At 29.8% G+C, this 14287-nt stretch overlaps 1 protein-coding gene across 1 annotated transcript in view; it reads left to right on the top strand.

Annotated features, from left to right (window-relative positions):
- Positions 1-5643: 5643 nt before the first annotated feature.
- Positions 5644-14287, top strand: part of LOC114129194 (uncharacterized) — a 40173-nt gene continuing 31529 nt past the window's right edge. Inside the window, exon 1 of the mRNA XM_050201980.1 lies at positions 5644-6137. Coding sequence (XP_050057937.1) covers positions 5849-6137 — 289 coding nt within the window. The 5' untranslated portion in view covers positions 5644-5848. The remainder of the gene's footprint in view (positions 6138-14287) is intronic.

A 14287-nucleotide genomic window follows, 5' to 3' on the forward strand; every position in this document is an offset into this window, starting at 1 on the left:
CACAATAATATCATCCGTCAAGTTTAATTGCTAAAGTCATTACTTTCGTTAATATTATGAATACTTATTTTAAAACAATACATTATATAAGCATAGTATTTAAAGAACTTCAGTATTAAGTGTTCGACATTATTACGTAATGTTTTAAACTTTATATGAAATATAATTTTTTTAAAAATGATAAATATCTTGCTGATATCATATTACAATATTTTGTTTCCAAACAAAAAATTTTAAATAACAGCAGTATAATATGTATACATGTATAAAAATTATTTTTATAATTTACATTTTTGTAACATGTATTGTTTTAAAAACGTTCTCTGATAAAAATAATTCAACATAATTTAATTTAAAAATTAGTTTATAATTTTTATTTACCTCTATTACATTTATTTTGTATACCTAATAACACAATGTACAAATATGTGCAATTATGAAAATTTAAAGTACTTATAAATATATCATTATTTACTATAATTATATAGTTTTGAAATTATTCCCCTTTTAAATTTTAATGTATGTCTATAATATAATGGCTTATAGATAATATGCATGTCAAATAAATTTAACCATCTATGATCTATGTAATAATTCTTATTATTTCAAAATTGTTCCACACTGTATACAAACCTTTTTGTAGTTTTGTACACTGTATTATTATAATAATAATTGCACAAATTATATTATAGGTATCCATCATCGTTTGCATGCAACAGAGATTGCTGATCATCGAACGCCATCGTGTTACTTAATACGTGAATTCAAATTGACGAATAACTAACAACGACATCATAATATGAATTTTTGTTTGTCACCAAATACTGTAGTTCTTAGTACTACTAACTCTGTACCGTTAACATCCGTTCAATACAATATACCAAGTTTAAGGTATAATCACGCAGTTCGAGGTTGTCGTAAACGCAATTATTACCTGACAAATATACCACGATGCACAATTTAGTAGTACAATAATAATGCTCGACATGTTTGAGAATGAATTATTTTCTCCTTGCTGTATGAACCACCGTCTATACATTATTATACGTATCTCATAATTTTTATTTTCAATTAGCTATTTGTCTATTATATGCCGGTTATCGTAGGTAATTTAAATGTTTCTACATTTTATCAATTATTTTTAAATCGTTTTTAAACAATTAAAAATATATTTCTACATAGGTAAGTAATTACAACATTGTTAATCAAATTATCTGTTGTTTAAAAATAAGAGAAATAAATATATACTATGTCATATATATTTACAAATATTATAATTACCTCAATCAAACAAAATTATACCTACATAAAACAACAATAGTTAAAAATGTACTAACCAAAAACTGGAAAAGTCTCTAGAAAGTCATCACTATATAATCTCACCTTATATAGGTACTTCAGTTTCGAAGTAACAAATGTAATGATTATTTATTATTACCCGCTGACGAAATTAAACTATAGGTAAGTACTACAATACAGATGTGTACCTACTCGTATATATCACTGTAATAAATAATAATAATATATAGTATACAATATACATTAATGATATCCTTAAATAATATTTAGATACATAGATACAATAAATGCATTACATTCGACATTAATTAAATTTGCGTTGTCAATGCTGGAAATCAGAAAATTATCAGTGTTAGGGGGATGGGACGAAACCAACCGTTATCTTGTGTGCTCTTGGTAGGAAAAGAGATACAAAATTTTGATTGGATTTTCTAGCCATGAATGTCTAGTAACGTTTATAAAACCAATACATTCATCACTCCGCTCAGAATCTAAAAGGTTAAATACGATTTTATTGAACTATATATATATACAATATACATATCTTCTTAAACGTCTATATAATCGAATTATGTTTGAATTAAATTATATTCTGTAGCGTAGTGTACATAGTAGATAGATATACATAGAAAGTCTACAAATGGTGCTTTTTTTTTGAGTAAACACTAAATGCTCTAAATCAGTAGAAGTTAAACCCCTACCCCCTCCCTCGATACTTTACTGCCCTAAGTTTAAATTCGATTGTGTCATTAAAAAAAATATTTAAATATAAAAAGTTGTAATTTATGATGTGTGTTTTTTCAAAATTAAAATGTTTTACTAAAATATCACCACTTGAAGAAAATTAGTTCAAAATAATTTATACATCTACTGTAATACTTTATACAACTGTTCGATTATAACTACAATAACAGAACATTGGAAGTAAGATATTAAAACGATTTAAGGCTGTTATACAGTGTATATATTATAATAATAAAAATATAAACGATATAATATTAAATTTAATATACGTTTTAATATTTTATATTCTATGTTACACAATTTTTGGTTGTCAGTTTAAAAACTGGTACTTCTGTAAGCTATTCCAATATTAATGTATACTAAATAATTTATTATAAGGGTATTTTCAATTGATCTTAATATATTACATTTATTTTCATTCAAGGATGATAATATATTAAAGGCTGTACTATGATAACGGAAGTTTTCAATTAAAAATATGATCCAAAATATTCTTTTTTTTTGTAAAATATTTATCGTAATAGTTCAACTTCGTTTCTATTTTAAGGTATTCTGGTATACCTTATATAAATATATATAATATATATATACTTCAATCATATAATAATAGTATTTAGTTTTAAAAATTACAGTTCATTAATGTATAAATGTTTCCATCAAATAAATTATTTATTTATTAGTTAACTATTAATTAGTAAGTTATTATTGATTATTTAGCTAGTACAAATTATTTGAATTGGTTTTTGAAAATAAACAATTACTTTCAAAGTGTGATGTATTTACTAGTTTATAGTTAACACAATAGTACAATACACTGAATATAAAACTCTTCTAGTTATATTTATTTTAAAAAAACACACACACATAAAATTATAAATCATTTATAAAAAAAAATGTTTAAGCATACATAAACGTATAAGTATTGGTAAATAAAAAATATTACTGGTATATTCAAACCATCTAAATCGTTTGAATAAAAAAGTATATTGTAGTTAGGTACCCATTAAATCAATATCAGTACTAGAATTATTATTCATAAATATTTACAATTTAGGCTTATAAAATTGTTGGGTATTATACATTTCAGACATTTCAGTTACATTAACAGAAAAAAACAAAACAAAAAGTAAGTGGATGTGTACACTGTACAGAATACATAATTTGGGTACTGAACACTCGACTTGCTTCACTACTCCTATTGACACAAATCTATTTAAGATCAAATAATTATTTTTAATTTAAAAAATACAACATCGAATTCAATAAATAGATATTGATTGACAATAATATTTTAAAGACATTTTTAAATATTTTAATTTTTCACAAAAATAAATGTTTATTAACAGTTTTTGAGACTTTTTGAACATAATATATTAGTTTAAACTTTAAAGTTTAAATATTCATATAGATTTTTTTTTAAGTAGAAAGTTATTTAAAATAAAAAAAATTAAAAACTAAACCTATTCCAATCATTCAAAATAATACAGCATTGAGTCTAAACTAAAATCAATTTAAGTCCTAAACTTGTTAATTACTAAATTACAAATACTGACATAAAAATTATATTTTAAATAATCTAGTACTCGAGTTAATTAGATAAATAGAAATTTCTTTATATTTATTAATTAATGTCTTTCTTTTTCAAAAACTTCACTTTTTTATATTATCCTCTATAGACTTATCGTAAGTTATTTTGTTTCAATTTTATATTAATGATATTTAAATTTAGTAATCACGTTGGGTATAACCAAGAAAGACATTTTCAAATATTTCTACAACAATAAGCATGTGTATGAATATAATTTAATTATTCCCCTCCGAAAAAAATATTATTAACCCAATTTACAAAAACAAAACAGTATTTTTATTTATACATAATAATAATAAACATATTATGTATAAATCTCATACTCTACAACTAATACTTTTCTCTCTCTACTCAGAACCTAAAAATCTTATATCAAACAATAAAATTGTTGAATCAACAATATTTAGTTCTTAAGATACGGAGAAAAAGTACTTACCAATCATTAAAGCAAAGTATGTGGGAGAAATAATGATGATAAAAAAATCTAAAGAGCGATAGCCATGTATGTTTTTTTACTGGACTGAAACGTATACACGTATACTAATGCAATTTAAACGTATTCTTTCGTGTATAGGTGTAATTATTATTTTTTAAATGTCATATGTTTGTTAGAACAAAACAAAGTAAAAGTGTAATACTATTATAGTTAAATGTTTCATGTTGAAACAAAAAAACAAGGTATTCGGAATCAATAATAGGTACTTGATATTTAGCATTTAACGTAACTATAATACATTAATAGTGATTACTCTGCAGATTAATCATAACATTTTCCTAATTACTTAAACTTATTATTTATTATTTTAGTGTTAATCGGTTTTTTTGTTTTAATGTAATTTATTTTCAATTGTAAACCCATTCTCACTCGATATACAGAAAAAAATAAAAAAAATAATTGTTTTAACTACCTACGTTCATATCGTTCGACATTCAGTTACTTTTGTTAAGTTTAATATTAATATTAATGGTGCTCGGTGGAAAAATACACTGCAAAGTGCAATTACAATATCCTAACCAATGACTGAGAATTGTGAGGAACATAATACAATGCGTAATAAACTAATAACTAATAACTACAATGCGTTAACCTATAGTTTTGTAATGATGATTATTACGATAGCCGACGTCAATAAAAGTTATTCATTACAACATGAATCGTATTTCGTACGTAAATATACCTATAGCCTTTACGTTCATAATAATATTTCAAATCATTTGAGCAATGATTAAGCCAAAAAAAAGACAAATATTTTAAAACCATCGAAAAACAAATGGGTATGTAGGTACCATAACCATATTACCACACCAACTACCAAGTACCTATATACTACCAAATAAGCAATTGGTACTTAACCTAACCCGTGTAGTTCAAACGTCATAATATTATTATTAGTAGTAGTATTTATGTACATATTATATTCCTTATAGCGGATTATAGCATTTTTTTTTTTTTTTAAACAAACATCGTTACCGATATCGACGAGGTCATCCGTAAAAGATGGTGATTGCGAGGGAACATGAAAAATAGTGTGGGAGGGTGCAATGGAGTCTTTAGTACCTTCAGCTTCAGAAATAATTATCCCAAAAAAATTTAATTTTTTTACACAAATAGTTACCTATTCAATTTTTGTATTGGGTTATTCGTTTAACTTTGTTATTGTTCGCCGTGAGGGTATAGCATAAGACACAACGTACACACTACACATACAACACTATAATATTATGATGATATATAATAAAATAATACGTATTTAACAAAAGTACAATATTATATTATTATGTACATAGGTATTTTAAATCGTATACCTATACTAAAGAGTAAAGGTGTACAACAACAAATTACGATTTTCATTATTATCATTACCCATACTACCTAACAATACCGACTCGGCTCTGTTGGCTAACCTGCCGGTCCGTTTGAACCGTCTCGCCGCTACCACCGGTCGCCGCCGCCGCCGCCGCCGCCGCCGCCGATTTTCAAAACGAGTAAAAACGACAACACCGGCGTATAGTACACGCCGCCGGTCGGCACGGCGACAGCGGTTCAGTAATCAGCCGGCCACCGACCACGACGGTCGTGTCCCGTGTGTGTGTTATCGTGCGCGTCATATCGTATCGTGTGTGCAGCGTGCGTGCGATGAAGTCTTGTGAGACGTCGGCCGTCGCCGTCAGCCAACTCGTCCGATGACCGATCGCTAACCGTTACGTCGCCTCGCCATGCCGTTCGTACAACGCGCCGTCGGCCCGGTACACCTGAGCCGGGTGAAGCTACACGACGAACACGGAGCGCCCATAATCCGGGACCGCGAGCTGGACGCCGTCACCAACTGCGCGCTGAGCAATGCACTTCGGCAGATGGCCTCGGTGGCCGCACTCGCCGACGAGGTGTTCCGCGAGCTCCGAGACCAACTGGCCGACGTGGCCACCAGATCGGCGGGCCTCAAGCGTCGCGTCCAAGCCCTCGGCCACTTGGTCGACAACGCCGACCCCAAAGCCGTCACAGTCCGTAAGTCCAAAAATAATTCGTCTATATGTAATATATAACGTTTACCTACATGTAATATAGTAATTCAGTCACAAACACAAGATCGACTTTTAGGGGTAACCCCCTCCCCCTCGAAAAAAATATAGTTATTTTTCTACAAAATACTAGGGATACCTCGAGTACCTGTATCAACAGGTAGTATGTAATTTCGAAAAATTGTTATTAGCACAACTCCCTCAGAAAAAAAATCCTGTGTACACTATACTGACTTATTATAGGGCAATACCGAGGGCAATACTGTCGTCTGCGAGACTATGACATGAATTTTAATACTGCGTCCCTGGTTAGATCGGGTAGTATATCATTATTTTTTTAAAAACAATATACTTATACCTGGTTATAAAAGCTTGAAGGTACCCGGTATTGTATTAGTAAATACCTACTTGAAACTTTTTATTTGACGTATAATTGGTGTTATACATTATATTTATCGTGTCTGATGAAAAATAAAATTTGTAAATGCGTATTAACGGTCTCAAGAAACAGACAAACGAATATGATATATATATATATGTATATAGTATACACACACAATATGTATATAGACGCTAGCCTGTTGGAGTGTTGACTCTATTCGAAATTTTTTTTTTTTAATAACCTTTTGAATGGACAATAATAATATTGAAACGACGCACTTTTATTATATTTATGGTTTTGGCGGGAACAAAACAGGACTGTTAAGAGTAAAACCATAATATCAAGCACGTTTTGAAGAGGAGACATGACCCAAAAACGTACCCTTCGATTTATTTAATTTTTATTTTTTTTTGTTTCATCAACGTGTGGTCTACAGCATAGTAACCCCACTCACATATGTTTCAAAATCCGGTCCCTAAAACATTATAAGAGCATATTTTGGGGTTCACACGCCGAATGGCGTGAAACTACTTGGGTCGAAACGTGTGTGTTTATAATATAATTTTTATTGGTTCACTATAGTGGATGGTTCGTGCCATCGTTATTTTTTATTCGTTTTGCTACAATCATCACGTATTGTTAAATAAATTATAAAAACAACTGAATGAATGTCGAAAGTTAATTAATGGTTGAGTAGATAAGTCTGTACGTAATAGCGCCGATAACTAATAGGTATTACAAAACGGTTAAAAAAAGCATTTTACTGGTATATCAGTCATAATTACTAATTAGAAACAAAATATACATACATGTCAGAACATTATATTAGATATACTATTTAATTATACAGGTAGCATCAGGAATAATAGGAATATATTCAAGAGTACGTTCTGAGGTGCAAATGTGCAATTCATGAAGAATAACGAATGTTATTCTTTTCAAAGGTTGTTAGTAAATATTATTTAATATAACGTACTTTATTTGAAACTATAAAACACTTTTAAACGTTTACATTTTGAACATCAGAAATAATAAAAAAATGTCTAGTCGAAAATTGCTGTAAAACTCACTGTAGGTATACTGTATAATATTTCCTTTTCGGTGATGTTAAAAATAAGGCGCCTTCTAAAAATGACCTAGGAAGTTTTATCAATCAATTAACACGTAGTTGTGGTTGTCCGTAATACAACAATTAATACTAATTGTGTTATACGTATGACTACAGTGATGATAATAATAATATAATATATAAACTGGTTTCAATGCTGGACAATATAACAGTTAAAAATTCAAAAACTTGCCATATTGTTATGTACCTATATTCAAAATGCATATTATATAATATATTATATTATTATTATATTATGCTGTTTGTATACTCTACATGCAAGCACACGGTCTGACGGTTATATTTCCGACCTTATTTTATTATTATTATTATTATTTTATTATTTCCAACTACAGGTTTATGCCAACTAGCAATGTGCAGCAGTGCAGCTGGTGTCGGTTATTAAAAACAGCAGGGCTGTATTATATAAAAACGGGGTTCACTAAAAAAAAAAATAAATAAACCGGATCTATGTACCGACGTCGTATTGTAGGGACTAGGGAGTAACGACACCCTTTGAATTCGGAGACTCTTAACGGACAAAACGGACCGGATGGATGACCGTTTAAATGAATTTATAATTAGTCGAATCTGGAACATTCACCGCCATCAGATTTTGCATCGTCGTGGTTATGAATATAATTGTACACTCACAAATTTCAGTAGGTCACGCGCGCGTATCGTGCTGATTATTGTATTGCAATATTTACATCAAATAAGCGCCGTGTAGACATGATATATAAATATATTTAAACACACAAAAAAAAATCATTAAAGAATAAATGAGTACATGTTTCAGCGCAATTTTTAATTATATTCTTTATAAGTTTATATGGCTTACAATAATAGCTGTAATGCTGTATACATATTAATATATTGTACGTTATAGATATGCAGTTAAATACAACATAATATCATATACCCAGGGCCGGTTTAGGGCATAAGTGATACAGGCCTACTGTGACATTAACAACTAGAGCAAAAAAAATAAATGCTTTTATAAAATCTAATTTTGATATTTAAGCATAAATTGTTTAACTGTCATTTGTCACTTATTGTCAGTCATACCTTGTCAAAATGACCAAGAAGCGTATTTAATGAACTTTTGAAATGCAAATTCATAAAACCGCATAAAAATATGTATATGTTGTTATTCATATTTTAAATTATTCGCCTCCGTAATTATTGAACATTATGTTCAGTTAATTTTATTTTCTTAAACTGCAAAGTAATATGCTTATAGGTGAAATTTTAAAAATTAAAATTATAATATATCATTGTAGGTATTAGGTATCTTTTGTTTTGAAAATGTATACATTTGTTTGTTAATGGTAAATTTAAATAGCAATTATCGTGCACTTATAACTTAGAACTATTACTAATAATCAATAGGAATTATTTAAAAACTATACTTCATTGTTTCTATGGAAAATTTTTTATTAACTATAAACACTTATAACTATACTTTGAAAGTAATAGGTATAATATTTAGTGAAAATATAAGAAAAAACTTCAACACTACGATACAGATACCTACTAAATCTATTAATTCGATAATGTACTAATTTATTTGGTGTCTAAAGCATATATTCACAAAAATTATGTATAACAGAGGTAGATAATAAATTGATGAGTGACGTTCTCTTAAGTGCATAACATTCCACTGAGCCCTATAGTTTATTTTTAATATATTGTCTTCATATGTTTGTATAGTAACCCGTGTATCCTAATTTTATAAAGTTCATTGATTTATGTGGCCTAGTGTAGGCCGTTAAGAACTAATGTAAAACCAAGACCAGACAATGACGCCAGTAGGGTAGGAATGTTGGTTGACAGTAGTTTTCGACTTTTAATCTTGACGAGATTACAGCTGTAAATAATACAACTATTATCTACGTCAGATGACATTAGGATGATTCTATACTATTATTATTATCATTATTATTACTATTATTTTGTTTTTATCGTCCATTAGCCTTGGACTTCATATTAAGACTAATCGCATCTCCCGCGAGTGACGTTAATTAAAATACATACATTCATTTCATATGCAGTGTTCGTCAACACTTCGTCCGGCGTAGGTATATAGTCGTGTGACATACCATTACACTCGGGTACTGCTCATTTCCATCGAGTTATTTTGTTAACTGTGTAAAAGTGTATTTCGGGGTGTGTGTTTGTGTATACATGTATATGTGTGCACGTGGCAGACAGCAGAAGCCGTACTCGTGATGCTGGGAAACCATAGGTGAACAGGGTATGTTACAATGTATAAACGTCAACTCTTCTCCACCGTTGAAATGATTGGGTTTCAACGAAATTCCTGGTAAAAAAATTTAATTTCTTTTTTTTTAACCTGTAAACTATATCTCGGTCACCCTCTGAGAGTAGAATATATATATATATAATATATGGAGAAACCTTTGCAAGTATTGTAAGGGGTAAAAAAATACGGTAGATATATAATATATTCGTATAAGTTTTTCAAAAACCGCTAAAGTTACAATCAACATGTGTAAATAATAAATTGAAGGGATGAATAAAATAGATACGCTGTGTGTTTTGTACTAGTGTATTATATATATAATGAGAAACCGTATAATTGTTTGAATGTCAAAATAATTATTAGAAAACAATATTAAATCATTCACGCGTTTTCATATATGTACCGATGTCTGAAAATAATTTTTTAAAAAAATAAAAATAATATTTTATTCATATTCGAAAACCCAGCCTTCTAAAATTTAGTATTTACATGCATATTTTAAAATATGTACGTTTTCTTTTTACCAACAGATAATGTGGTTATAAAATGATTTTGAATGCGTTAAAAAAGGGAGATGGTACCTACGTTAATAGGTTTGTGAAGGGGATTATATAAAAATTGCCGTTAAGCACGTTCATCATTGATTCTAAGTAAAAAAACAAATACAAGAGGCATATTATTTATTTCCGCTACGTTCTGTAACTATGACTACCGGAAGTTAATCAAACAAAATGTTCATATCACACTTAAAAAATAAACCTACCAACAATTATAATTTAAATTTAAATATATTTATTTGTTTGTTTGGAGTTTTATAGTGAAAAGATAATTTTTGGGAACAATAGCCGTACATATTTTTATATAGCTTTCATCGCGTTAGTATTTCGTATACCTAACCCATTATATACTATGTAGGTATGTATAAACTATAAACTCACGTATATAGTTGAAACGCTTAAAATGTTAAACGTTAAACGTTTCATGACTATTGCGTCTACTATAAATTATAATATAATAAATATAATGTGTTATAGAAAAACAAAGACTTGGTTTTGCATTAGCCAGCTGGATAAATATTGGGTATAAAATCTAGACCTGAAACCCGTCTGCCGTTGCCATCTGTGCTCCATTTAGTCCCCGAAATAAATCGCTATTAAACCGTCGTCGACGGTTCGTTTGCGTTTCCTGTGATCTCCCTAAATTTCATCATTTATTTCGAACACATATTATGACGATTATTATGATATTATTCGCTAAAAATGCATCTACCTACCGTTTAATTTACCTATCCCAGTGTAATTATCGTTATCCATTCATTAGCCGATCGACCTCGGCGGCCATTTTTCCCCCGTTCAACGACGAACGCGGTACGCAACGACAACGGCAGTGGCATATACGCCGCTGCAGGTGAATACGCGTCCGAAACGAGAATATTATACAATATAATATTATATTATATGGTTTTATACGTAGTAAATTCAAATTTATCCGTTTCCATTTTATTCGACCGATTTCATTGTGTTAGATGACCTCAACCGACAACCAGAGTGCGGTGCAGACCCCTGGCCCTGTACCCCGTCCTACTGGGAGGCCGCAGTTAATGCAGCGTCTCTCTGCGGGGGTGATGATCGCGCCGGATAGCGCCGCCGGACAGGTTACCGCATCGCCATGCGTACGTATACCGGTCTTTGGGTCGTAAACATTCCACCGGAATGGATTGGAACCCCGGAGTAGTAACAATTACCGCGAAAACACATATTTTTTCTTTGACGAAACACGAAACCCGACCCAACGCCCCCGCCGACCCACCCCGGGTATTCCCTCGCCAACGTTGCCGAACTTCAAGGATGACCGCATTCTCTGTGCCAACGGTAAGAACACCGTATCGCTATATAACTATAGTAGTCGGAGGTGTACCTATATAGTTCGTGATGTACCGTGAAAAGTGAAACATTCAGTTGTTTATAATTTAATAGTAATAATAATCGTCGACTGGTTTGCTGCTGGTGATTTACAGCCGCGGCTAACGGACGAACGAAAATAATAATATAATTCTGGTTGAGTTATATTAGGTGATGCGGACACGGCGCGTTTGAGACGTCGCCAACAACCAAGACCCCTCTTTTAACGACGTACCGTGGACGTCGTCGTCGGGTGTGTCGTTTCGAGGAACGAAATAATAATAATCGTAAAAATTGCAATTTTTCGAGTATTAATGTTATTTGTTTTACAACAGATTATACTGAGCATAATAACGCGTCACGATGTTTAAGATCTCACACGAGTTCGTCTCATTAAGTAAATTTTTCTCGTTACAATCGACGTATTGCCATATTTCTATGAGAAAAGTACAATAAAACGCGTGACATCGTAACATTCGTAACGACTATAACTATGAAGAACTTTCATCAAGATCCACGCATAAATCACTATAAATGATTTTGATATGACAACAGACTAACGATAGAGAAAATAGTTTACGATTCAGTCACAGTAAATGTTCTCGGTAAAACCTACGGGTTTTTTTTTTTGTATAAGATATAATTTATTACACTTTAGTGCGTTACATAGCCTAGGGCGGTTTAAAATGTGTAAGTTAAAACAAATACCAACATGTGCTGCTTCGTTTCCGTATTCGGTTGTGTAGTTAATAACCACAAAATGAAAAATACATTCTATGGTAAAATATATTATATTGTGTTTGTAAGAACTAAGAATATTTCTATGACTTCCAAGTCCTACCATAAAATAATGATTTATAGAAATAGTGTTTTGTTCGATGGTTAATGTACTAGATATTAAATGTATTATTTTTAATAACTATACTTTAGTATAATAGTATATAGTATCATTTTTTAACGTTTTCAAACTTTTAAGAAATATTCAAAAATCAAAAGTATACCTACTTACTTTTTTCGTTCATAAATGCATTAAAATAAAACATTATAACATTAAATACTATTATGTTTTTAAACATTTAAATTACTACCCATTGTTTTGTTTACGTGATAACTACAGACAAACAATAATCCGATTTCTTAATTGAAACAAAACACATGTAATCCAGCCTGCATAATACAATTTCACTATACTAACAAAAATGAATTGACAACGCAAATTTTAAAATAATTCACGCGAATTAACTGCTTTCTTCAAAATAACCAAGTTCATAGTGTTCAATACTTATAAATGTTAAGCAGATTACCAATACTGAACACAAAAACTATATTTTCACAAAATCATGAAAACAATAAAATATTACTACTCTTCTCCAATAACGCGAAACATAAATACAGTTTATTACTATAGTAATATATTATGAATTCTAAAAATATATTTAAACATTAAAATATTATATTATGCTATTAAATATTGATTTTTAAGGTCAGGTGTTCTCTAAGAACTTGTTGGCCTCATTGTATACGAATGAATACATGTAAATGGCATGCAATCTAGACGCACTTGTTAAGATTTTAAACTGAGGTTTTTTGATCATCTTCACCGCTTCCGGTAATGCAGTTCATTTCAATATTTTTTTTCGAGTGCTGCTCTTTGCGTTCGGTTGCCATTCACGAGTCTGGTGGAGTCGCCGCTTCCGTTTCCGAGATGATCCCCACTAACGTGCTACAGCTGTAACCAAACACCCGTAGTCTCTTCCTGTTGAGGGCATATAGAAAGACACAAAACTTATTGTGAGACCAATTTAATTACAAAGACACTAGAAAATAACCCTCATCGTTTACTCCCCATCTACAGATTTCAAAAAAACACTAAAAAAACCTTTTTGGTAATTTAAATCATTTCATTCCACAGACAAAACTATATAAATACACATAAATAAGTAAAATATTTAGTCTATTGTAATTTTGTAAGACTATTAATACCAACAATTTTAAATCATTTTCATTATAATAACATATTTTCTACGAATTTCGATTTTTTAAGATATTGTGTTTTAAACAATAGAAGAAATAGGTTTATGTAAAAATTTGACATTTAAATCTAATCAATTAAAATATTTTAATGTTCTCAAATACTTTCAGCTAAAGCAAATATTCATGCTATCTATCAATTAAAAATACTTAATTGCTATTAATTTAATATAAGTAAAACTATAATACGGCCTAATTAAATAGTAATATTTATATAAATACTAAAGTTGACTCACAAAATAGTATTTAAACAAAAATTATCAAAAATTAAATCCTGTAGCATTTCAAATAAATAATTGTATATTCATATATGATATACATATAAACATGATAATTTATAGGCATAATAAGAATGGTTAATATTTATTTAATTATCAATGTTCTTCATAGAACAGATAATATTAGTATTACAATTATAAAGAACAAATAAAATCTTTATTAAATATAT

The sequence above is a fragment of the Aphis gossypii genome, chromosome 2 (genome assembly GCF_020184175.1).
Source record: "Aphis gossypii isolate Hap1 chromosome 2, ASM2018417v2, whole genome shotgun sequence".
Classification (NCBI taxonomy): Eukaryota; Metazoa; Arthropoda; class Insecta; order Hemiptera; family Aphididae; genus Aphis; species Aphis gossypii.